Source organism: Chanos chanos, chromosome 12, assembly GCF_902362185.1.
Source record: "Chanos chanos chromosome 12, fChaCha1.1, whole genome shotgun sequence".
Lineage (NCBI taxonomy): Eukaryota > Metazoa > Chordata > Actinopteri > Gonorynchiformes > Chanidae > Chanos > Chanos chanos.
Window position 1 is genome coordinate 16256854 of NC_044506.1, and position 25671 is coordinate 16282524.

Sequence of the window (25671 nt, forward strand, 5' to 3'; positions counted from 1 at the left end):
ATTCTCTAAACATGGCTGGTAAGAGAGGAGCAAATTATGAGGTAAAAGTTTTATAGAATTCCCCTGTCAAAGGATTTTGTACTTCTGAGTGGGAGACCTTCCCAGGCAGTGGCCTATCTAGCTCACAAACTAGAATCAGACAAGGTTAATTGACCCACACAGTGACATGATATCATTGATGTGACGTGCAAATGAGCGGCAGAAAAACAATCGCGCACGTGTCACCATTACGTTCCTCTTTTGTTCCGACGCCCTGCACCGCCCCCTGCAAGATGCCATCCTGGGCGACAGTCCATGTAGCCCATGCCTAAATCTGCCCCTGTAGGAGATCATTTCCCACAAAACTTTAGGCAAGATTAAACTAAGACTGAAGTCTTAACAAGCAACACTGCTGAAATATGATCATTAAAAATAGAGGAAAAAGGTACTAGAGACTGCATATGTATCAGTTGTAGTTCAGTTAGACAGAAAGATCATTTATTGTTTGATGAGATTATTTGGTGAATAAGTTACCTTATCCTAGCTTACACTTTTAGAAAATTATTACATAAAAATGTGCAGGACACAGTTTCAAACTCTTGTTACCATCTTTATGCTAAATTGTCTGTGTAATGATAAAATGAGGCAAGATATCACACTTCCAAATGCTTTATTTTCTGAATCATCGAGACACAATACATCACAATATAGCGGCAAGCATTCAAATGTTTGCATAATCACATTAATTTCTAAAAAGATTATGCTTTCATCACTGTAAATATGTGTCAAATTTTCCTACTGTTTAGATTTAAAGGAGATGATCAAGATAATGCCAAGCAACCTAAATTAACGAGAATATTTATCATCTTTCCAACATTGGAGAACTGATTTTTCACACAAAACACAAGAACTCTGAGTCTTGCTGTCCATGTCCCAGTGCAGGGACATGATGGTTCTTCCTCTGGTTCTGTGTCACTCAGTGGACACAAAGGGACAGCAGCTTCTCTCACTCACATGGAGCTAATCCTAAAGTGACCAAAACAAAACAAAAACACACTCAAAAACCTCTCTCTTTCTCTCTCTCTTTTTGTGTGTGTGTGTGTGTGTGCGTGTGCGTGTGTGTGTGTGTGTTTGTGTATGCATGTGCATGTGTGTGTGTGAGCATGTGTGTGTGTGTGTGTGCCCTGTTTTGCTAACCAGTACTTGGTATCAGTAGAATTAGCCATTATGATATAAAAATGTTTGTAAAAAGATGAAAGATGGGAAAAAGTCAGAAGAGAATAAAAATCTACTGTCTGTGCTTGAGTATTTTCCACAAAAAAAAGAACAGAGATGATACAATTATCATATGTACGTTAACAAATCAGTGTTCTTAAGGTTGAAAATGAAGACCATCAGGGCAAAACACACAGGGCACTTCTGCACTATGTGTCTGAGACAGCTGTTTGTGAAAGGTCTTCATTTTTAATAATGCACCTACAGAAATGTTCTTCTTTCTATCACTGTGTTTATGTTTTGGTTACTTCTTTAATTTCTTTCAGATGAAAGATCAGCTTTGATGGCTAAAGGACTTTAGAGAAAAAGTCCCCTAAATTTGTGAGCAATAAGTGATTAAGGTAGCTCTGTGAATGACATCACTGTTTTGCTCTGTTGCATTTGGTTACCTCAGTGGTCTTCACCTTCCAGGAGGGCAGATGTGGGGAAGCAGGAACACGGAAACCTCCTGACAAACAGTGTCTGGATGTTGAGTCACAATGGTAACCATGGCGACAGCAGTGGCGCCCATCCCTACAGCACTGACCCTATTGATGAACACCAAAAAATAAACAAAGAAAAATATATACACACCCTTTCTTAATGTTCAGTGACAACATCACATGCACAGGTTTTTAAAGTGTAACCTATATATTATCCCAAATAGCTGTGAAACAGTTTTATGAATGAAAAGCTATCATATGGCTGCCGTGCATGTTTTACAAGATGATATGGAAAGTGTTAGAAATGTTTGTAATGATTTATCATACCACAATTCTTATTTTAGACAGTCCAAATGAAGTCTTACTGAGAATCTCAGGTTCTGCTCTCATTACATACTGTAGCAATAAAAGTCCAGACACACTCACCATTGCAAATGGACAGCAGTACCATTTTCCAAAAGGATCCCTACAGCATGTTGTGCCATCTGGGCAAAGAGTGGAGCTGTCACAGTGGATCGCTGACACGGAGACGCTCTCAGAGCCAACAGCAGCAGAGTCGAGAGTCTCAGGCTCTTTTGCAAGTACCTGCTTGGGCAGTAAATGCATATTCCGTGCACAAAATCAAAGTAAGTTAAGGATACAAGCCAAGGTTTGGACAGTGAATACAAGTGCTGATTGTGCCTTTCCTCACAGAAAAATACAACTTAAGTTTATGGAGGAGCATTAAATGGAAATCACTATGAAGAATCAGATATGTTTGGGTTGTGGCAATGTAGTTGTTATCACAAAAGCTAAAGCAGATGGAATTAAATAAACTTCCAATCACAGTAACATTAGAACAGTTGCTAAACTGTATATCAAATGACATACTTAACTGTAGTTCACTCTTGGTGCATATAACTTGGGTACTACAACTGCTACAGCAGTCATTAGACATGTATTCAACTGTATTTATTTCTGCCATTAAAATACCCAGAAAAACTACACACTAAATAAAAATCTGCAAAAACTCTTGTAAAACATAGAGTGGCTGAAGAAAACTGAATTAGGTGCAAGAATAGCTATTATATACCTACCTGATTAATTGTATTTTCTCTTACTTTTCCTGATGTTCTACAGCTGAAAACTTGACATTCAAAATATTAAAAATGTAACTCACATCCGGCGCAGGGCAGCATCCATAACCAGACTGAGTTTTGCAGCAGGTGTAGTCATCTGGACATTCATTTCCATCAGGACAGACCATGCTGCTGGTAACCAGTCCAACCATCAGCAACATCACCGCAGCGATCATCTATGAGAGGAGAGAAAACAAGGAGATATACTTGAAGAAAAAAAAAAGGAGAAAAAGACATGCCATAACCTCAGGTACCACCTGCTCTGAAATTGATGCTTTTTTCCTATGCTCGTATGATGCTTTTTTGTCTAAATGAGAATGTTCTTCAAATTATACATTCATTTAGATTTTCACACTTACCTTCATCATCTTGTCTGTTACTGGTGCGATAGTGTAGTACAGTGGTTCCACTCAGAGCTCTGCACAGTCTGTAGTTCGACTCAGACGAACCCAGCATATCCTTTTATACCCTATGACTTCCCCATATCAGTTATGGAATGAGTTCTGGCCCACACTTAGACCTGCTGACAGATAGTTAACGGAGTGCTTGTAAGGCAAGATTAGTGGTTAGTGAACAATTTCATACAGTGAAAAATGTCACGTTACTCATTAAATATTTAAGGACCTTTTAGTCAGCATTGTATCTCAATTGACAGTGCTCACATGACAACTGTTAGGGAGAAAGAGGAGAGGTTTGGTGGACTGTGATAGTGTGTTCAGCTGTGTGGTTGTTGAAGGGGAGACTCTAGTGTGAGAACAATGGGAAATATAAATGTCAACTCTGTACGATGACAACAGAAAGAAGTAACCAGGTTGTTCAAGAAGGCTTGAGTCCGTTTCAGAGTGTTGAATGAGACCGGTTTTCCAAAACGCTGTGAAAAGGTCAGATGGAGCATGGGCAGTCTGGTGTCAGAGAACTGCTCTGGGTTATCTGGAGATTAAAGCTGTTTGCATTCTATCTGCTTCCTGAGAGGTTTTTTTTCCTTTGTCTGCTCTTGTACAGCTTCTTCAATCTTAAAGACACACAGGATGTTGTATGATGAAATAGAAATGTATGTATGCTTAACTGATGCAATCAATTGGTTTATTTTACCTCATAAAATCCAGGCTATGGCATGACGAAAAATCAAACATTTCATCTAGATCTATTTAAATGACGAACCCAACTAATTTTCAATCACTAGATAAGCTTTAATTCAAAATGGTAAGAAGCTCTTGCAAAACAATTAAATCAAAGCAAAATGAGTTTATTACTTGAATAATCAAACAACAGTACAAAACAAAATAGCTTGAATAAAATGATGGACATAAAATTGAATACAGCATGTAAACACAAATTTAGTATGAACTAAATGTAGAAACAAAAATAAGCACAATGATATTTTAAATACATATTTGTAAGTTGAATAAAGATATGTGAGAACCTGAACCCCCCCCACGCCCCCCCCCCCAAAAAAATCCAATTCAGTGTCTCAAACTGTTCGTAAGATTTGGTTCACTAAAATGAATCGAAGTGTCCACCACTTGTGTTCCAGTGACAAACCTCTGTGAACTGTTAGACAAACAGAAGTCATTTACACCGCATGGGAGCCTCCCTATTTTCACATAATTATCTTAACTGAAGAAGTGTCACTCTCATATCCCTTTTGAAAGATATGGAGGACATGACAGTTGTTAGGGTAGTCACAAGTAACTTCTTCCCAAGAAGAGTTCAAGGAAGAGTTTTCTCCTCAAGTTCAAGTGAACAGCCTTATGTAACAATTGCACTAAAGGTCCAGCTCACAATGGCTCATATAAAATAATAAAACACAGATAAAAGCTTTAATGGGATTGGGCAGAAATTTCAGGACACACACACAGAGCAAAAAATAGCAATCATCTGCTGAAAAAAAGTGAAAGTGTCAATTAGTGCAATTGTTTGTATATGGATGATGTGGAAATCTGTTCTGCTGCAGATACAGTGGAAAAAGTTTGTTGGGATCACTGTGACTAATTTTTGAATACGAATACGAATATGAAATATTTTATTAAGCTCTAGCAAAATTTAAGTGTCGCAACAACACCATCAGCACACGCCAAACATGACATAGAGTAAAATAGTAGAATAAAATAAGATAAATAGGACAACAGGATAATAAAAATAAAACAAGGGTAAAAATAATGGTTGTATCATTACATTGTGCAGTAATTAGTAACGTAATAAGTAGCCTTTAAGTGAGAATAGTGAGGAAGATAAAAAGTTATTGCCATAGTGCAGGAGTTATATACATAGTATAATGAATATACCATAATATAGAGCAGTAGTTGTAAGACTATTACTATTGTGTGGTGTGTATTTTCACTTTGTGCAACAACCAAGGGAAAAAAACAGGAGTTGCTCTGCCTTCTTTGTAAACTACAAGAAAGATACAACTGCTATCTCAGCAACAGCAAAGATTACAGGAGACTCACTCATGCTGTGGTCCTGAGGTCAACAACAATTCTTGTTGCTTTGAAAACATTCAGAGCAAGGCAGCTGCCTTAGTACCAGGCAGTCACAGTTTGAATCTCTTTTTTTACTACATACTGAGTCATTGCTATTTCACATCCAGCCAGATTGCAAAAGCCAGATTGCAAAACGTGCAGGAAATGGACCTCTACTTTCAACACCTGGAAAGATGAAGTATAAACATGCCGCAAACTTGACTTGGTGGGATATAGTAGATATTCTGACATCTATGTAAGACATATTTCTTTTGAAACATCTCACAATCATTTTCAATCTCCTCACTTTTCAACTAATGTCTAAACTTTTTTTGGTGATGATTTCGAAAAATGTATTCCCCATAGCACTGGAATCATAAAGAGGTGGAGTCAGTGGCGATTTAATGTAAAAAAAAAAAAAAAAATGGGGGGGAAGAGGTAGTTGGGTGGCAAAATTGGGAAGGATGTCTTGGGTCCCTCTCTAAAGTGCTCTTTAAAAAAAAAAGCCAAAAAAGCACACACACAAAAAATTAAGTGTTGATTGTGCCATGCACTCTATAGAGGTGTGACAATGTCACAGCCTGCACCTCCATTTTGGACTCTTGTTTTGTTCTGTCTTTGTGTTCCTGTTCTGTCTGTCTCCGCCCCTCACCTGTTCCTGTTTGTCCCATTTATTAACCTCGTTAATTTGAACCATTCCTGTTTTGCCCTGTTCAGTTCTCCTTCTGTATTTAAGCCCTTGTGTTTGCCTTGTCCTTTGTCTATCGCTGTTTGTGTTTGTTTGCACACTGTCAGGCTGCTCCTTTTTGTTCTCAGTTTTTCTTCCTGTTTTGCACCTGTATTTTTATCTTCAGTTTTGTAAGTAAAGTCCTCCTTTTTGTCACTACAATCTGTGTCTTGCGCTTGGGTCCTGCACCACTCCACCAGCGCGACAGACAACCTGTAGTGAACTGGGAGAACAGATCAGTGACTGAATGCAGGAACTTACCCCCGCATCCCACTCCTTTAATTAAATGTTCCCTGTGTCTTAAAACTTACAATAATTTACAGTTGAATTGTCACATGCAGGAAGATGAAAGCATTTATAAATGTGAGACAATGGTGTAATTTTCAGAATTAAATTCTCATACAGTTCGGCGTTTAATTTAATCAAAATGTAAAATATATTTAAAATGATTCAAATGATTTTGTGTTTGAATTTAAAAAAAAACAAAAAACGATGCCACATTGGCCATCTGATGAATGTTACACGCCCCTCTGTTTATGTAATTGTTATGTTATGCCAGTTATCTGTGTGTGTATGTATATGTCCGGGAATGTATCCGAATACGTTATTCGAGAAAGCATAAACAATGCCATGGAAATGGATACTTCTTCTGCCCGAAGTTGCTGTTATTTGGGGGGGGAGTGGGGGGGCTGATTGGCATGTCTGTTTCGTCAGATCAATTCATATCATTGTGGATGGTCACAAGAAAAAAATGTCCATTCTGTTCGCAACTTAGGACTTTGATTACACTAAGTAGTTTACTACACATTATTGAAAACTGATTGCTATACTCTGTGGTCGCCCCCACCCAGTCAGGAGCCAGCAAGACAAAATGAAACTTAGAACCTGCAGTTTTTAGCTGTATGTGTTCACTCCCTCCATTTAAGAAGCAGCCGAAAGTAGTTTCATTTACTACACATTACTAAAGGTGATCGCTATATTCTGTAGTCCTCCCCACCCAGACAGCGCAAATTACTGTAGTAAAATAGTAATCCCCAGCTAACTGCAGTAACCTTAACACAAGAACTGTGAAAGCAGCACCATCGAAATTTAAGATACCCTTCAGCTAAGGGATGCTTTTCTGTCTTTACTGTAAATAATTTCTATTTCCAATGCAAAACAGAATCTTTGCATTTATAAATTTTTTTTTCCAGTTTCTGATTTTTCAATGTCCCCCAGTTAAAGGGGTTGGTGGTGGGGACCGTTCATAAAAAAAAAAAAAGAATGGGGGGGGGGGGGCGGGGATACAGTATGAGGATTTGGAAATATAGCCTATTTCGTAATTAACTATTTGCCAATATTAAATCCATTCGATGCTTTGAAGGCACAAAATTTGCATTGCCAATGAACATTAGGTTAGAAGCTACAATAGAAAATATTGTTCGATTTAATGAGGCTTCCGATATAAACCACGTCCACTTCCGGTCGACTATCTACTACAACGGTGTATTAGGGCCACATTGAGAGAAAATTCTGAGATTTCAAGAATAAAGTCGTGATTTCACGAGAATAAAATTGTTATGTAACGAGAATAGTCTAATTTAAGGAGAATAAAGTCCATATGTAACGAGAATAAAGTCATTATGAATAAAGTTGTTGTTTAATGAGAATACAGTGGTTATTTAACGAGAATAAAGTCCTAATTTAACGAGAATAAATCGTAATTTTAGGCCACATGTTATTTTAGAGGGGAAATATCAGAAGAGCAGCCTGCCGCCTGCATTAAAATGAGGAACGTGAAATTGTGAAATTATATTTTAGTATAGGTTTCACAAATAATGAAATACTTCATCTTTTGGAACATCAGCTCCATATTAACATATCAAGACTTTGATGTGTGTGGGGTACAACGATATGCTTGCACAATGACAATGTAATATATTTTCCTAAAAATTATGTTTTGTTTGTTTTTTTTTTCTCTCTAAATAACGACTTTATTTTCGTTAATTTACGATTTTTTTCCTCATTATTCAACGACTTTATTCTCTTAAATAACGACTTTATTCTTGAAATCTCCGAAATTTTTTTCCCTAAATGTGGCCCTAATGCTCCGTCGCAGAATACAGATACTGAGACAGGTCATTTTTTTGGTTGAACAGATACAGATACATACACAGATAATGAGGTCTCTTGTGCACTTCTAGTATGTATGTTTGTATCTATCTATCTATTTATCTCGTAAAGATAAGTGATTCAGCAATGCACAAGACAGAACTATCATTGAAGTATGGCTCTTTTTATTTGAATAGAATTAAAATTTAAGTCACTGATGGATTGGAAAATGTCTGTGATATAGTTTGCAGGTACGTTCATGTCTCACTTTGAATCCTGGAGCCTTTCAAATATTTCCTGTTCACAACTTTGTTTTTGGTTTTGTATTTCTGATATTTCAAAACACATGCACATACAGTTGTGGGGAAAATAATGCTTAGATTAACAATGATTAGAGGAAAACAGAAAAGAAGGAAATGCAAACAGGAGGAAAGTAGTAAATCAGCGATTCAGAGAACACAAAACCACACAGAAGACAGGGAAGTTAAAAATTGTAATCTACAGCACTTAATTTTCTAGTTCACACCTGTACACTCAGAGGATGTTTACGTTTTATATACACCAGAATACGCCAGACTACCAAGGACTTTTTTGAAAAGCCTTCTAAAATGAAAGAAATGTTGTCATTGTCAACAGAAATTCTCTTATCTCTGTTATCTGCAGTACCATGTATTTAAGAGGCTTACAAATCAACCTTAAACAAAACTCAAAATATTCATTACTGTTTGAAATGTTGTTGTTGTTGTAGTTCGTTTGTTTCTTTACATAAATTTAGAACTGTTATTGAAAAATGCTGGGGCATTTTATCAACAGAACTTGCACTGAAGTCCACGCTCGCACTGTTTACTGTTTATTGTTTATTGTTTACTACACTTGTTTCTGTCTACTGCATTGTTACTCAGGGCCATGCACAGACATTTTTGGGGGGCAGGTGCTCAAGCGAAAAAAAAGGGCATCCCTCTTATAATTATTCATAGAAAATAAAATTCTATACAGTAGTACATCTTTTACTTACTAACATACTTATTTATTTCAATACCCATACTCATATAGATGTTTAATACTCAACAGATTTCTACCAAATTATCAGTTCACACAGAGACGATGGTCTTTAGCATTCACTATCTCTACTTTAATGACAAGGACAGGAAACAACAAAGAAAACGATGCTACATTGTACATGCTTTAGTGGGTAAGACAGCTTGGTGACAGTCGATGCATTACAACAGTAAACCTCACCAGACTGTAACTGTCAGTGGCCCAACTTTAAGAACCCTACAGACCTACTTTTTCTGTAGACAAATTTTAATGGACTATCTGTCATTTGGCGATGTTTGTGTAATATTTAAGGCAAAAACATGATCTGGATTACTGCAAGTGTTGTAATGCAGACCAGACTTATATAAGGTTAGTCCAACTATAATGCTCGCAAAACACTAATATTCAGCTAAAGTAACTTCATGTCTAATTTAGAATCGCCAAACCACTTTGTGTAGTTAAAATAAATTGTGTGCCTATAATTAGAAATCTAATATGATTTCAATAAAATTAGATGAATAGTTACATTTTCAAATCTGAACTTGTAAAGGCCCTGGGATATTCTATTTGAATGATAATAAGTTGGCTTGCTTACAACTACCAGTAAATTTTGCTGCACAGAAGTAAAAATCAGTAATTTACTAAGCTGTATCTTAAAGCTTTTGCTAATCAGTAGGAGCATGTAAGCAGTGGTCGAATCATATAGCCTATTTACACATTTTCTTGTGACGGGTGACAGGTCAGCTAACATTTCTGATATCCAAATATGACTGCATAGACTATTAACCACGTAATGCATGCATATTTATTTGTTTCAGTAGCCTGACAGAGGAACTAGCCTACCGGAGTTCACTCGTTCTCACTGACGACGCTATTTTACGCCAAACTATTGCTTGCTCTTAAACTTAATGATGGGCTATTGCTTGAGTTATCCTGGCTGTATTGAGATGTTTTAATAGTGGTTTAATTTCACAACAGTGACAAACCATGCCGAGGCTCAGGGCAAACACTATCGGTACCTTGCTGTCACCAATGAAGGCGGGTCAGCGACACGTGGATGCTGCTGAACAAGGCGCTCGATTTGCATGCGTTAACTGTGGTGGCTGTGACATGGGAAGTCGAAGAGGGGGGGCAGGGGCTTGTGCAGTCTCGCAGAATTAGAACTCAAATGCAGTTGTCGGGCATTACAACATGCTTTTAATTGAGAATTGATGCCATGGGCCAAATTTAAAAACTAAAATATAAATTTAGAAAAAGAAATAGAAAAGAATGACTTGCAAAAAGGGCAATTATCTAGTCTTAGCCCAAAAGGGCAGGTGATTGAGCACCACCTGAGATCTATCTGTGCACGCGCCTGCTGTTACTACACTGTGTACATATTGTTACTGCACTGTTTACTATGCTGTTTTAAAAAGTGCACTAACAGACATGACTGCTGCTATTAAACCAGGACTGCTAAATACCCCACGTGCAATATCGTTGTATACACCCATCATTTTACTTTTACATATTAAGTGTCTTTCACAAATGTACATAGTGTTATATTGTAATATAGCTCATATCTTTTTTATTTGAATCTTTTTCTTACGTTCTGCATTTCTACAACAGTTATTGCTGAGTTGACCTGTTTCTCTTGTCCGACACATTTCATTGTATTGTCGACCATGTGTTAACCTACATATGACAAATTAAACTGAAACTGAAACAAGCTTGTGCTTGCTAATTTTCATGTGACGAGATAAAACCACAAAGACTGTTATGTCTGTTAACAAAGAGAAGTGTGGTAACTTAACACAGTGGAACTAAATAATTACCTGTCATCATATAATTCCTTCCAAACCAGAAACAAACTGCGCTCACTTCCACTTGCTCATTTTCTCACTCACTTTATCATCACTTGCACTTTAAAATGTGTCATATATTCATTAAAAGTGATACAATACGGACCGGCATATGGTTTGTAGAAGCACTCAAAGAAAAGATTAGTGAACGACAAGAGTACAACTTGGAGAAATTACAGAGACCAAATGAGCAATAGAGCATTTCAATGGCATATCCCCCCTAAAATTTAACAGTGTTGGGAGAAAAAAAAAATCTACTCTCAACCAGAGTAGGCAACATAGATGCATTATTGAAAAAGACGGCATTTTGGTTTTTCACAATAATAAAACAAAAGTTACATAAGTTACATTAGCATCTGTGTCATAGCTCCAGTCTGAATTCTGAATGCGTGCTGAGGCTTTTGCGCTCCTGTCTGGTATGGAAAGGTGTTTTTACCTGGCCCCCAGTGGCGTGGGACTAGACAGGTGTCCCCTTTACGAGGACAGGCTGATCACCATCTGGTATACCAGCTTCTCAAGTAAACACCAACATGACAGTTTAGATGGTGCAGACATTGTATCATAAGACTTGACCACATGATATGACAGTTAGCCACATGAGCAGTTATACTATCCAGTTATGATGCTATCAGTCACTTAAATGAAGACATGTAAAATAAAAGAATATTGCAATTGGCAGTTTTCCAAAACTGAAAATGTGTATATTCAGTGCTTGTTTCTGAGAGAGAACACTTTATGGTGCGGTTAGCATTGTTCACAATGGTAGTTTATTCACTCATTGTCACGGTATCCTCACAAAAACTCATGGTGGCAGTTCACACAATCGTTTTATCAGGGTATCAGTTTTTCAGCATTCAAATATTATCCATGTATGTAGTGGATATACGCACTGAAATGTGAATGTGCATTCTCCTAAGTTCCACCTTGCAGCTTCGTTTCCTCCCACACCAACTCCAGCCATTCAGCGATTGGTCTCGCCGGCTTGCTAATCAGCCTGTTCAGTCATTATCTTCCACACCTGTCTTCACCTTGTTATCCCTGGTTCCCCTCTCTTTATAAACCCTATTGTTCCTCTGTTTCATAGCGAAGTCTTACCTCCTCCTAGTGATTACTGAGCGCTACTTAAAACTTATTGTGTCTCTAGTTACCTGTTTGTTCTTAGTTCGTTGCTTCTAGTTCGTCCTTTGTTTTCCTGTTTATTTATATTCCGTTTGTTACTCCGATTGTGTAAACAAAGGACATTCATTAAACATCACTCAGTTTCTCCGTCCAACTTTCTGGTGTATACTTGACAGAAGACTTCGCGGAATCATGGACACAGTGGACATTCCTCTGCCAATGGGGGTGAAAAGTTATCCTGCAATAATTTGAACCATCCAGCTCCTCTTTGACAAGTATTGGTGGCCCACCTTGGCCTCTGACGTGAGGTGGTATGGAGGATCGTGTTCTGTTGTGCCCTATCATCAAATGTTAATCCGTATAAACACTGTCCAGAGTGAAAACACATGTCTTTGATCATTTATTTAGTGCCAGGTCTCCACACTTTCTTACATTGTGCCCAAAAATGACGTGAGAAAACCACTAGTTACCCAACCACACCACCAAGTGCTATGGGCATTGCCATAATTTGTCTCACATGCTTTTCGGTAAGCACAACAAAAGTTGAACTGGGGACATGTTGTACTTCTATGCAAAACATTTCTTTAACATTATGTACATTTTCAATTTTACATCCTTGTTCAGTTGCCTATATTATAGATGAAATCTCTGAGTAGGGTATGTCTGTAGTAAATATGCTTTCCAGATGAGTTATGCTCTAACTAACACAATTCTAAGAATTTATATTGTTTTGCAGTACTAATTGATAATACTGTTCAGGTACTTTATTTTGTAAATAAATTGAATTTGATGATGTGGTAAATCAATTATCGGCTCCTTGCTGACATTTATTCTCCCACATTCTTATACAAGAATGCATGCAGGTACTTAAACTCGATGCTGTTTTTTGTTTGTTTGTTTGTTTGTTTTTGTCTATAATCAAATTTCCAAAGAAATGCCTCTTATGAACTTTGATTTTCTATCAAAGGTCTCAATTATATCACACCTTGAGGAAAATTTCTCTCTTTCATTGTTTTCTTTTGGGCACTGCCTGAATATTTGTGACATATGGCTAAATTATTGGCACATTCCACAATAGACCATGTAATTGAAGAAATATCATGAATATGGAGCCATTTTCTCATATTACTCCACAGTCATTGACCACGGACCTGTTTTGGTCTCCTTCAGCACATACTGTGCTGTATTACCATTTGTCGATGTCAGTGTTGAATGCTGTCCAGAGTGTAAATATGTGTGTCCTTGATCGATTATTTGGTGCCAGATCTACACATTTAGGGAATCACATCCTCTACTTTGATGACCATCAAAACATCCGTTTTTCTTAGACCACTTTCAGCCCCACCTCTAAAGTTCATTTAGGGACAAATCCTAATAGGGTGAACTGTCAGCGATAATGGTTAACAGACACACATCGAATGTGTGGCAGTTGTGCTCATCCAGATACATGGAGTCATATAGAGACCAGTGCCTGATTACTCAAAATTATGCTCTGTAGTCCGCATAATGACTGAGTTTTTTGGGGGCATAGTTATTGAGGCTCTCCTGCAGTTTGTTTTAAGACTCTAACTTCAGGAACTTTCTAGACCTTCAGGATGGGTTTTCTGGAGCATTTCTGAAGCCTATATTGGGCATGTAAAAACAGGGTTTGTTTTTTTTATTTAGAAATGTATAATGATAGAACTGCAAATAGGTGGTAACCCATCTATAATTTTATGAATGTTTTTAATGAGGATTATCATGGATATTTTATAAGGAGCTTGTTCTGGTACTTCTATGTAGATCAGTCTTCAGCATTTGAAACACCAAAACAATAAGCCCAGAATGTACAAAAAGCACCAGAACTATCTGTCCTAGATAAAGAATGTTTTTCATCCAGTTTCAGTGCCAATTTGTACACCAGCCAATTTATCGAAGTTGATAAACTTTTCCACTCACTACCCTATGTGTAGCAGAAGTCAGACTGTCAAGGCTATAGTAGACATGCTGATAATATGAATACCAGACTCCCACATTCCCAGACACTGAGGTTAGTCTTTTGGTGCCACCTATGGGTGAATCAGCTGCTATAGCTGTCAGCTCTCATGCACTATGCATAAGGCACACCCAAATGACACTGATCACACCATACCACATAATTCTCACATGGTGAATCCACAATAGCTCTATACCTGTTTATGGAGACCTCATCTTCACACTCACCTATTTTTTTGACTGTGTAACAAAGCCGCAAAAATCATTCCAGCACAGACCAGGGACACCTGATGGGTTTTTTTTTTTCTTTTTTCTTTTTTTAAATGAGGGATTCAAAGTAACCTTTACATTTGTCTGCTGTCGATCAAGCAGTGCCAGAGACTGTATTCACAGCTGAAAACAACCACATAAAGTTCAGTGAGTTACATTGCATCTTGTCATATGTAATAAATGAAAACTGTAGCCGCTTCCTTTTTCAGAATGTGAATTTGTGTGTAATCAGATGTCAGTGCTCTGTAGCAGCACTACACTCACAGATCAAACTACCCGAACTACCAGACTACTTTGCAGCCTATGGTCATTGATGCTCTGGTGATAATTCTGTCCATTTTCTTTCCTGTGTGTTTAGATGTGTTTCCATACCAGATAGTAGCCAGAAGTGCCAGGATGCTCTGGATTATGACTCTGTAAAATTGGACCAGTAGACTCTGCCTGACTCTGTGTTTTTTGAGTTGTCTCAGGAAGTAGAGTCTCTGTTGGGTTTTTTTTGCATTGGATGGTTGGCGTTGAAGTCCCATTTCAGGTTACTGCTGATGTGTGTGCCAAGGAACTTGAAGGAGTTGGTTATTGTAATTAGTTGGCTGTTGATGAGGATAGGTTCTTTTATTGATTGTTTTGTTCTATCGATGATCATTTCAGTAGTCTGTTTTTTGTTCAGGACCAGATTATTTTCCCTGCACCAGTTAACTGACTTCTCAATCTCCAGCCTGTAGGCGTCTTCATTGTCTTCCGAGATCAGTCCTATGATTGTGGTGTCGTCCGCATATTTCAGAGTCCTGATGGAGTTTGATGTTGAACTAAAGTCATTAGTGAAGAGGGAGAGGAGCAACGAGGACAGAACACATCCCTGTGGCACCCCGTGCTGGTGGTGAGGGGGTGGGAAGTGATGCTGTCGAGTCTGACAACTTGGCTCCTGTCCTTCAAAAAATCCAGAATCCAGAGGCACAGTGGGGTGTTATTGTTCCCCTGATATGTGATGTTATATTATGACAACCATTAATATTTCATACTATAAACTATAAGACTTTATTCCTGATCTCAAATTTTTTGGTGACGCAATCCCCCCCCCCCCCCCCCCCCCCCCCCCCCAGTATTTCCAGATGCATGATAATTATCATATTTGAAAACAGTCGCTCGTCTCAATAAATATGTGTTCTCTGAAATTAGGGCCTACACATTTACGCCTAATTGCTGTGTCGGTTATGACTCGCGTACGATAATTTTCCTCAAAATACGATCATTTTAAGCCACTGGTGCAATACTTTAACACTTCCCTTCTGGCAACTCTAGACTGGAAAAAAACCCCACTAAAATGCGGGTTAAACAAATTACGCATGTTGTGTTGTTTTTCTTACTCGCTCTATGAAGTTTCCTAGCTCTCTTCAGTCGCCACTCTTTACCTGATTGAACAAGTGAAAATGATGACCAGTTAACGAAGGCAGTGATTGGTCGGAATTTTGTGACAATCATATTCAAGTAGAGAATGCACATAACTGTAGCTCTGCTTCACGGGGCGTGACTTATTGTCATAAGAGCCCTGCAGGCTGGAGACGATCCGCGGGGTAGGTGATCTAGAATTACATTGGAACGAATGGACAAAATATCTATGGTGGTGAACTTATAGAAGTTCATCTTGTCACCTGGGGAGAGGGTGGCGCTGTTTAACAGATTGTAGTAAGTAGCTGAATTCAGGAAAACAACCTCATGTCTGTGGTAGAATAATGACTAATGAATAATGTTGTCAGGATTTTTTGTTTGTTTGTTTGTTTGTTTGTTGCTTCCTCTGGTAACATGTAAGGAAAATGTTAATTCATAACCTGACTAATCATAAAATGGTAAAAAACAGGTAGCTTGGATTATACATCTGATTAAAATTTACTGCTGGTGAATGCAGCTCAACAATGGCTTGTTCTCTGTTTGGATTTGGGGTAAATTGACTGTTTACTGCAGATCATAACCTGACTGATCATAAAATGGGAAAAAACAGATAGCTTGGACTATACATCCAATTCAAATTTATTGCCTGTGAATGCAGCTCAACAATGGCTTGTTCTCTGTTTAGATTTGGGGTAAATTGACTGTTTACTGTAGATCAACAGGAAGGCTGAAATATTACTTCTTACACTTTGAGAATTTGTGTTTCAGCAGTACTCAAATACACAACATTGTCTGCGTCCTTACAACAAGAAAGCCAAATACCTCAACTAAGCACTTTTTTTTTCCCGCACAAGATTTTTTGAGTTTAGTGAGGGAAAAGGGAATTGGTCACAGTTTTATCATAAGGGATGTTTGAAGGTGATATATAATATTGGTTACGAATCACCACATGTGACACACTGGACTGAAACAAGTAGATGAAGTTGCAGTGCAAATATTTGTCACAGTTGGTTCACTAACAAATACAGAAAACATCCCCACTAGACAGATAGTGTCTGGCAATAAAAGCATGCATCTGGTCAAGACAAAGCAACATCAGAAAAGACTCAAAACATTTTGCTTTTCTACCATTGTGTGGGCAGATGACATATCTTTATTACCTTTACTCTGTTAATAATCAAACAGTCTTGTGATGACCTCCCACGATCATTTAAGGTTTTGATTATGTTGTTTTTCATTGATGTCAGACATTGTTAAAATTTGACAGAGCAGTGGAACACAGTAGAAAAAATGGTTTCATAAATATTTTATTCAGGTGTTGTTCTGTCACTGACATTACTGTACTTTTATATGTGGATCCCTCGGTGGTATTGATCATCGAGAAATTTCACCACTAATTATCCAGCCCTCTTCTCGATGAAGAGATTCGATCCATGTGTTGAGCAAGTTGTTTATTTAAGACGATAATCGGGCCAGGTCCAGTTACCGGCGAACAGATTACGGTAGAGAGGGTTTAAATCGTCGGCACAAAACAGGGAAAGATGAAGACACCAAGCAAAACCACAATGTCACAGGAAAGACAAACACTTGGTAATGAAACAAGACGTAAGCACACGTGTTATCAATAAGAAGACAGTCAAAGGCTCGGTAACACAGGGGAATGTGAGACTTTGCAGAGACAAAGGGGCAAACAGAGATAATGAGCTCAGATGGAATGGAAGACGTGTGCAATGATGAACTAAAAAATCCAATGAACAAAAAATCAGTAGTCTGGTGAAGATGGCCACTGACAGTTTGGACCACTGAGGGGTGGTTATGAAGTCGTGGCAACTTCGTTCAGGGGAGATAACTAAAGCGATGCAGTAACAGCTGGCTGGATGTTTTAATACACTTTTGCTTTTTTTATGTTCCTTTGGCATATTCTTTTCAATGTTAATCAAAAAGGAAGAAAGTGGTAACAGTTATGACTTAATAGCTCCCTAGGAAGATTTCTTAACTTTTCTTTGTTTGTTTGTTTGTTTGTTTGTATGCTTGTTTTAAACTACAGTTAAAACACATGAAATGCAGCAAAATCATTTTTTTTTAAAGTAACAAGGCCTTGCATTTTCCTCACCTCCTGCACAGAGCAAGCCTGAATGGGACACGTCAGAGAACACAGTTATAGGTATTCATGTTATACTGCTTAAGGAGTTATAATGTCCTACAAAACGTTAGGCAAGATTAAACTAACGCTAATGTCTTAACAGGCAACAATGCCGAAATATGATCATTAAAAATAGAGGAAAAAGCCACCAGGGACAGCATATGTATCACCCACTCAATCACTCACTCACTCATTCACTCACTCACTCATTCACTCACTCACTATCTAAGCTGCTTATCCTACTTAGGGTCGCGGGAGTGCCGTTGCCTATCCTAGCATTCACTGGGCGAAAGGCTTACACTTTTAGAACATTATTATGTAAAAAAGGTATAAGAGACAATTTCATAGAAGATCTTGTTACCATCTTTATACTAAATTGTCTGTGTAATGATAAAATGAGAGAAGATATCACACTTCTGTATGCTTTATTTTCTGAATTATCAAGACACAGTATATCCCAATACAAGAGCAAGTGTTCAAGTGTTTGCATAATCACATTAATCACAAAAAAGGTTATGCTTTTATCAACTGCAACTATATGTCAGAGAACATTTTCCTACTGTTTAGATTTAGAGGAGCGGATCCAGATAATGCCGAGCAACCTAAATTAACCGGAATACTTATCATCTTTCCAACATTGGCTTAAAATAGAGCAGAAATTCATAAGACTCATTTTTCTGTATAACATGACCACCCTGAGTCTTGCTGTCCATGACCCAGTGCAGGGACATAATGGTTCTTCCTCTGGTTCTGTGTCACTCAGGGGACACAAAGGGACAGCAGCTTCTCTCACTCAGATGGAGCTAATCCTAAAGTGACCAAAACAAAACAGCAAAAAAAACCCCAATAAAACACTCAAAAACCTCTGCCTTTGTGTCTGTGTGTGCCCCAAAGGGCATTTCAGAAAAGCCATTCTGTAGTTATCCAAAAATGTATGTAAAAAGATTAAATATGTGAACCAAAAATCTCACAGGTGAAAAGAAATAGATTCATTATGTATTAAGTGTTACCCATCGCCGCCCTTCCTTGCACTGGTCACCGTCACATGTGTAACCACTTGGGCAACAGTGTTGTTGGTCAGGACAGCAAACAGCCTGGAACACAGTCAAACACATACACATGGTCATCATAGGGCGAGGACAGAGATGTGCTTAGAAAAGAAACAAACAAAACCTTTTTTCTTTTTTTTTTTTTAGAAACTCTCAAATAGGTCAAAGAGGTGCTTTTATTCTGGTATTTCACAGAAGTCCATCTCAAGCAATAAAAACAAAAAGAAAATAAATTTAAAAAAAAAACAACTACATTTTATTCACTCTGTCCTCTTTTCTTTCATGACAAACAGTCACTTCTTGTGTCCTTACTTTCCATTCGCTAAACATTTGACTTACATTAGGTAAAGGGCAACACGCATATCCAGATGACGTTTGGCAGCAAGTGCTTCCATCTGGACATTTGTGCCCATCAGGGCAGATTATGTCACTGGAAACCAGCCCAACCATCAGTAACATCAGCACAACAATCATCTACGAGAGAGGAGCAGATAAAAGACACGAATAAACATGATTCTTTCCAAAACACCACAGTTCGGTTTAACACATACGTTCACTACTTCAAGGTCACTATTCCGTCAGAAAATATGACTCCTCTAAGAGGGTAAGTACTCACAAGAAATCTCCCCTCATCCCCTGTGTAAGCTCTATAGTCTAAAATAACATGTGATTTTGGATGACAACCATTCCCTCACCTTACCCTTGTGGTGGACACAAATGTCTGTCTGCTTTTCTTAGTGATGTGTTCCAGTCACAAGCCTGAGTGAGCTGTAACTCTTAGACAAACAGAAGTTTAAGTTATTTACACCGCATGGGAGCCTCCCTATTTTCACATCATTATCTTAATTGAAGAAGTGCCACTTTCATATCCCTTTTGAAAGAATTGGAGGACAGGACAGTTGTTAGGGCGGTCACAAGTAACTTCTCTAAGAGTTTTCTCCTCAAGCAGAAGTTAAGGTTCAAGTAAACCGCCTTATGTAACAATTGCACTAAAAGTCCGGCTCATATAAAATAAGAAAACACAGAAAAAAGCTTTGATGGCAACGGGCAGAAATTTCAGGACAACACACACAGAGCAAAAAAATAGCTATCGCCTGCTGAAAAAAGTGTCATTAGTGCAGCTGTTTGTATATGGTTGATTGGCTGTTAAAGTTACCAGATTTCAGTACTGGCTACTAAGGTTGTAAGACATGAATCTGTCATCATGATGAATTAATGACTGAAGCAGCAAGTTTCCTTAAAAAGTTCTACTGCAAAGTTAATCAGGTAACATTTCATTCCATTCACCCATCTCATGATCTCTAACATAAATTTATCTCCAGTAACACCAGTCACACCAGTTTAGCTCTTCTTTGTGATTTAAGGCCTGAAGTTGTGGTCATTCTTGTACCTGACAATTTGCAAATGATGGCACAACAAAACTCAACATGTAATGAGAGTATTAATTCACACAATAATTGTTTATTTTGATAACCACAATGGAGATTAGTCTTCTGGCTACATTCTGCAATGTAATTTGAATGAGGCAAATGAGGAAACTCCATTGTACCCACACTTTTGAATCTGATTAATCCCACTTAGAGATTTGCACCTTGTAAGTACAAATAGTATCATTTTATTTAGTGACAAAGAACTTTGTGCAACAACACCAAATCCGAGGGGGTTTTGTGCCCCCATACCACAATGGGATTTATGACACTAATCTGGATCCTTCCATGGTGAGAGCACTTTGAACGGTCTGGCTCCAACATGAGTAGACTATGACAGGGAATAATGGGCCTCATTCACCAATATTTTCTTAAATTTGTTCTTGAGATTGGTCCTAAGAAAAAGTTCTTAAATCGCAGAATTGTTAGCATCTTTGTTCTTATAATAATGAATCCCATTGCCCTAGTAAATTGAAAGCGTGTGCCAGTCATTCCTAATTAGCATAGGTAAATGCCCCACCAATCCCCATTAAAGGGCATTAGACTGCAGGGCCGTGTGCACACACACAAATCTATGGAAGCCCGTTTCTGACTTGTTTGTTGGTTTGTCTGTCCGTTTGTCAGCAGGATTACAGAAAAACCGCCAGGCCGATTTTCATGAAACTTGGCCGCAGTGTGTAGTGTGGGCCAAGAAAGGACCCATTAAATTTGGAGCGGATTCCAGTTACAGATTGGATCCACATATTATTTTCCACTTTCGTAACACCGGTGTCTATGGCAAAATGAAGTGAAATTGTCGCGCAGGGGCGAACCCGTCGTAATTAACGAGAATGGTGTGCCAAGTCACGACTAGAGTGGACTGTTGGCCTTGGCTGAGGTCTGCACTCTCCAAGTGCCCTTCTAGTTATTCATACTTTTGTACAATGAACAAAAAAAAGCAATATGAGAATATAACAGTTGATGGAGACTGTGATAAGTGAACAGTAGTTTTACATACACTACTTATGGGTTATGCCATCTGAAACCATATAGGTTGTAAAGCAGGTGTGTGAGAATCAGTCAGTTTTACTTTTACATATGGATAAATATTAAAATACCTGAACAGAGCAGACGCAGCCATTGTAGCCTTCGCTCCTGTCTGCTACTGTGCGTGCGTTGCATTGAACCATTAAAGCGGGAGCAGAAATGATAGATCAAGCTGCTAGTTGGCTTTTAGAAAAGAACTCAGAATCACGAGAAATGAAGTCAGAATTGTGAGAAATATAGTTAGAATTCCGAGAAATAAAATCAGAATTCTGCAAAATAAAGTCAGAAATTAAGCAAACTTTTTACTTTTTTTTTTTTTTTTTTTTTTGGAATGTGGCTGAAACAGGCTTCCGTAGATTTCTGTGCGTGCACACGGCCCTGCAGTCTCATGCCCTTTTATGGGGATTGGTCAGACGTTTACCTGATTAGGAACAACTGGCACGCGCTTTAAGTTTACGATGACCATGGGATTCATCATTATAAGAACAAAGATACGAACAGTTCTGCAGTTGAAGAACACGACATGAATCTGACGTAGACCTTTTTCTGAGGACCTTTCTCAAGAGCAAATATTTAAGAAAAAATTTAGGAAGATATCGGTGAATGAGGCCCATTCAGAGCAAGGTAGCTATCTTAGTACCAGGCAGTCACATTTTGAATTTCTTTGTTTACTACAGTCATTGCTATTCCAAATCCCTGGAGGTCAGATTGCAAAATGTGCAGGAAATGGACAGCTATTTTCAACGCCTAGAAAGAAGAAGTTTAAACATTTTGCAAACTCGACTTGATGAGATCTGATAGATATTCTGACATCTATGTAAGACATTTCTTTTGAAACATTTCGCAATCAGTTTCAATCTCTTCACTTTTTAACTAATTTCAAAACTTTCATTGGTGATAGAACACTTAGTTTTCTTAAGGCAACTTGGAAGATCAGACAAAGGCAAGTGCTAGCTACTTTGTCCAGGTTGTAATTCAGATCTTATGACGAAACACTACGTGAGCGAGCCACTTGTCAAACTTCTCTCTGACCGGCAGGAAAAATGTGGGCGGGGGGAATGAGTAAACAACGCTTTTCCCTCCCACATCCACAGCTGAAGTGCCCGTGGGCTAGGCACTGAACACCAAAACTGCCCCCCGGGCGCAGGCATGCAGCCCACTGCTCCTACTCCTGCTCCTGGTGTGTGTGTTTAGGATGGGTTAAATGCAGAGGTTAAATTCACTACTCACTGTTCCCAGTGTGTGTGTGATCACAGAAATTCTAATTCTAATATACTGAGACATGACAACCTGTAGTGAACTGGGGGAATAGATCAATGACTGAATGCAGGAACTTACCCCCATCCCACCCATTTTTTTTTTTTTTTTACAATATGGAATAGCTTGCACGATGATGAAATGTTCACGATGTTCCTTATATATATTTAAATTTTGTCTTAAACTTTGTGGTCTAACGGTCAGGGAAGCGGGCTTTCAACCAGATGGTTGCTGGTTCAATCACCAGGACCAGCAGAAAAAAAAATATGGGTGAGGGGAGTGGGTGAACAGTGCTTTCCCCTCCCTCAACATTCACGGCTGAAGTACCATTGGGCAAGACCTCTCAGTGTGCCTCCCGTGTGTGCTGTTTTGCTTGCTGCTCATAGTGCGTGTTTTGTGTTCACTGCTTTGGATGGATCAAAATGCAGAGGTCGAATTTTCCCCGTTGGTGGGATTAATAAAGGAAATAAATTTAACTTAATTTACAATTGGACTGTCACATGCAGGAAGACAAAAGCACTTAGAAATGTGAGACAATGGTGACATTTTCAGAATAATATCATCATATAGTTCCGCTTCTAACTTAATCAAAATTTAAATATGTTTGAAATTATCAAAATGTTGTGTTTGAAATTAAAAAAAAAATGGTGTGACATTACACACCCCTCTGTTTATTTAGTTCTTATGTTGTGTTCTGTTGTGTTATGCTATGCTATGCTATACATTATTGTGCTGTGTATGTCATACATCCCCTGATGCACATACTTGGACACATCATCGGTGTTGTATCCTGGAGTCACTGGGTGTTTCAGGTCTCACAACAGACATCCTCGTCCAAGTGACCTGACAAAGGTTGATCAAGCCTCGGCCTGTGTCCAAGTGGCGATCTTCTGACCCCACTGGCCACCCCTTTTCAGCCAGAGCCATCTAGATGCTTTCTCTGCCGCCCCCACGTTGTTGTTGATGGCTCTTCTCTTCCTAAGATTATAGGCAAAATTTAAATCACTGATGGATTGGAAAATGTCTGTGATATAATTAGCAGGTATGTTCATCTCTCGCTTTGAATTCTGAAACCTTTTGAAATTTTACTGTGCAAAACTTTGTTATCGGTGTTGTATTTCAGATATGTCCAAACATTCACACACAGCTGTGGGGAAAAATAATGCTTAGATTCACAACAATTAGAAGTAAAAAATAAAAAAAGAAAGAAAAAGAAAAGAAGGAAATGGAAACAGGGGGAAAGAAGTAAATCAGTTATTTCACCACAAAACCATACAGAAGACAGGGAAGTTAAAAACTGTAAGCTTCAGCACTACATTTTCTAGTTCACACCTACACACACAGAGGATGCCTGCCTTTTACATATGCCAGAATATGTCAGACTACCAAGGATTTTTTTGAAAAACATTCCAAAAAACCAGAAATCTTGACATTGTCAACAGAAATTCTGTCATCTCTGTTATCTGGAGTACCATGTATTAAAGAGGCTTACAAATCAACCTTAAACAAAACTCAAAATATTCAGTACTGTTTGACATTTTTTACATAAAGATAGGACTGTTATTGAAAAATGCTGGGGCATTTTATCAACAGAACGTGTGCTGATTTTCCTAAATCCACACTTAAAAAAGCTTGTGTCTGCTAATCTTCATACAAAGAGATAAAACCACAAAGACTGTTATGTCTGCTGCCAAAGGGAAGTTATAAGTGTGGTAACTGAAAACAATGAAACCAGACAACTACCTGTCATCGTAGTATTCCTTTCTATACCAGAAACAAACTGTGCTATCATCACTTGCACTTTAAAACATGTCATATACTCTTTAAAAGATCCTAGGGCCTGGCGTATGGATTATATAAGCACTCAAGGAAAAGATTAGTGAGTCCCAAGAGCACAACTCAGAGTTATTATAGAGATCAAACCAGCAGCAGAGCATTTCAATAGCGTTTCCTCCGTAAGACTGTATAGTGTTGGGGAGGGGGATCCTGCCTCAACCAGAGTAGGCAACACAAATGTGTAATTGGAAAAAGGTGGCATTTTGGTTTTCCACACTGGCTCCCAAAGAGGGATTACAACTACACATAATGTTATAAGTGATCAATATTTTTAAGTAATCACTACAGAAGCTTCTAGTACTTCTTTCATTTTGAAATTCTCATAAGTATTCTGAATGCTCACTCTGAACATCACAATCATCTTAAAGTTGCGTCTTTAAGTCAACAACTAGACATTATTCCATCAGCAATACTGCCCTTCCCACTACCGAGCTCCATTTTATGTTGCTAAAGAAGAAGTGGCCTTTCAGCTCATCAAGCACAACACTACACCTTAAAGTTGTCTCTTTAATGAACCCATCTAGTCTCTTACTGTTTCTTTCCTTAAGTATAATTAAACCTCCAGATGTCAGTCTTGATTGAAGTGCATATGTAGAAATTGAATTGTTGACAATCTGATCTGTAAAAAGCAGAGGGATGTATGGATCCTTTGTGAGTAATCTTAATGAACATCTTACTTGTATTGTACCTTGCAAATGATATATAAAACTTGGAAACATTTGACTGCTGTATGGAGATCCAGGACTTCTGACAGGATGCTAGACACTAATTCATCTAATTCACATTAATTTACTGATTCAGGTAATTCATACTTGGCATCTGGTTTATTTAAAAAAGCATGCGATATAATGTATGGATCTCCATGCATACTATGTTAGAGATCATTTGTTACTCAATGCTGACAATTTGTTTCAAATTTTTGTGATATGTCAAAACATCATTCAATAAATTGTTATCCAGAACTTGTCAACGAGTGTAAGGTCAGTTCCAAAACCACCTTTCTAGAACAATGCCAACATATTTTAAAATTGTGGACATTCACTCATTCATGATTAGTTCTTTAAGTAACAATGACTGCAATAAATGGGAGGGTATCTGGACCAGTGAAAGTACATTTTGTACAGTTTGTTTGAATGTGTAAATGTGTGTCTGGGCGTCCATCTGCAGAGGTGGCAGGTGTTCCCTCTTCTTCAGAGTGCAGCTTTTTTATGTCCCTCCCCAAGTTAGTTGC

The 25671-nt window shown here is 38.2% G+C and overlaps 1 protein-coding gene across 1 annotated transcript; it reads right to left on the bottom strand.

Annotated features, from left to right (window-relative positions):
• Positions 1 to 999: 999 nt before the first annotated feature.
• On the bottom strand, positions 1000 to 3162 carry LOC115824775 (progranulin-like). Its single transcript, XM_030788529.1, has 5 exons — positions 3154 to 3162; positions 2836 to 2970; positions 2103 to 2261; positions 1644 to 1781; positions 1000 to 1005 (listed from the first exon to the last, which is right to left on the bottom strand). Exons 1-5 carry the CDS (start codon positions 3160 to 3162, stop codon positions 1000 to 1002), a joined length of 447 nt encoding a protein of 148 aa, XP_030644389.1.
• Positions 3163 to 25671: the final 22509 nt, after the last annotated feature.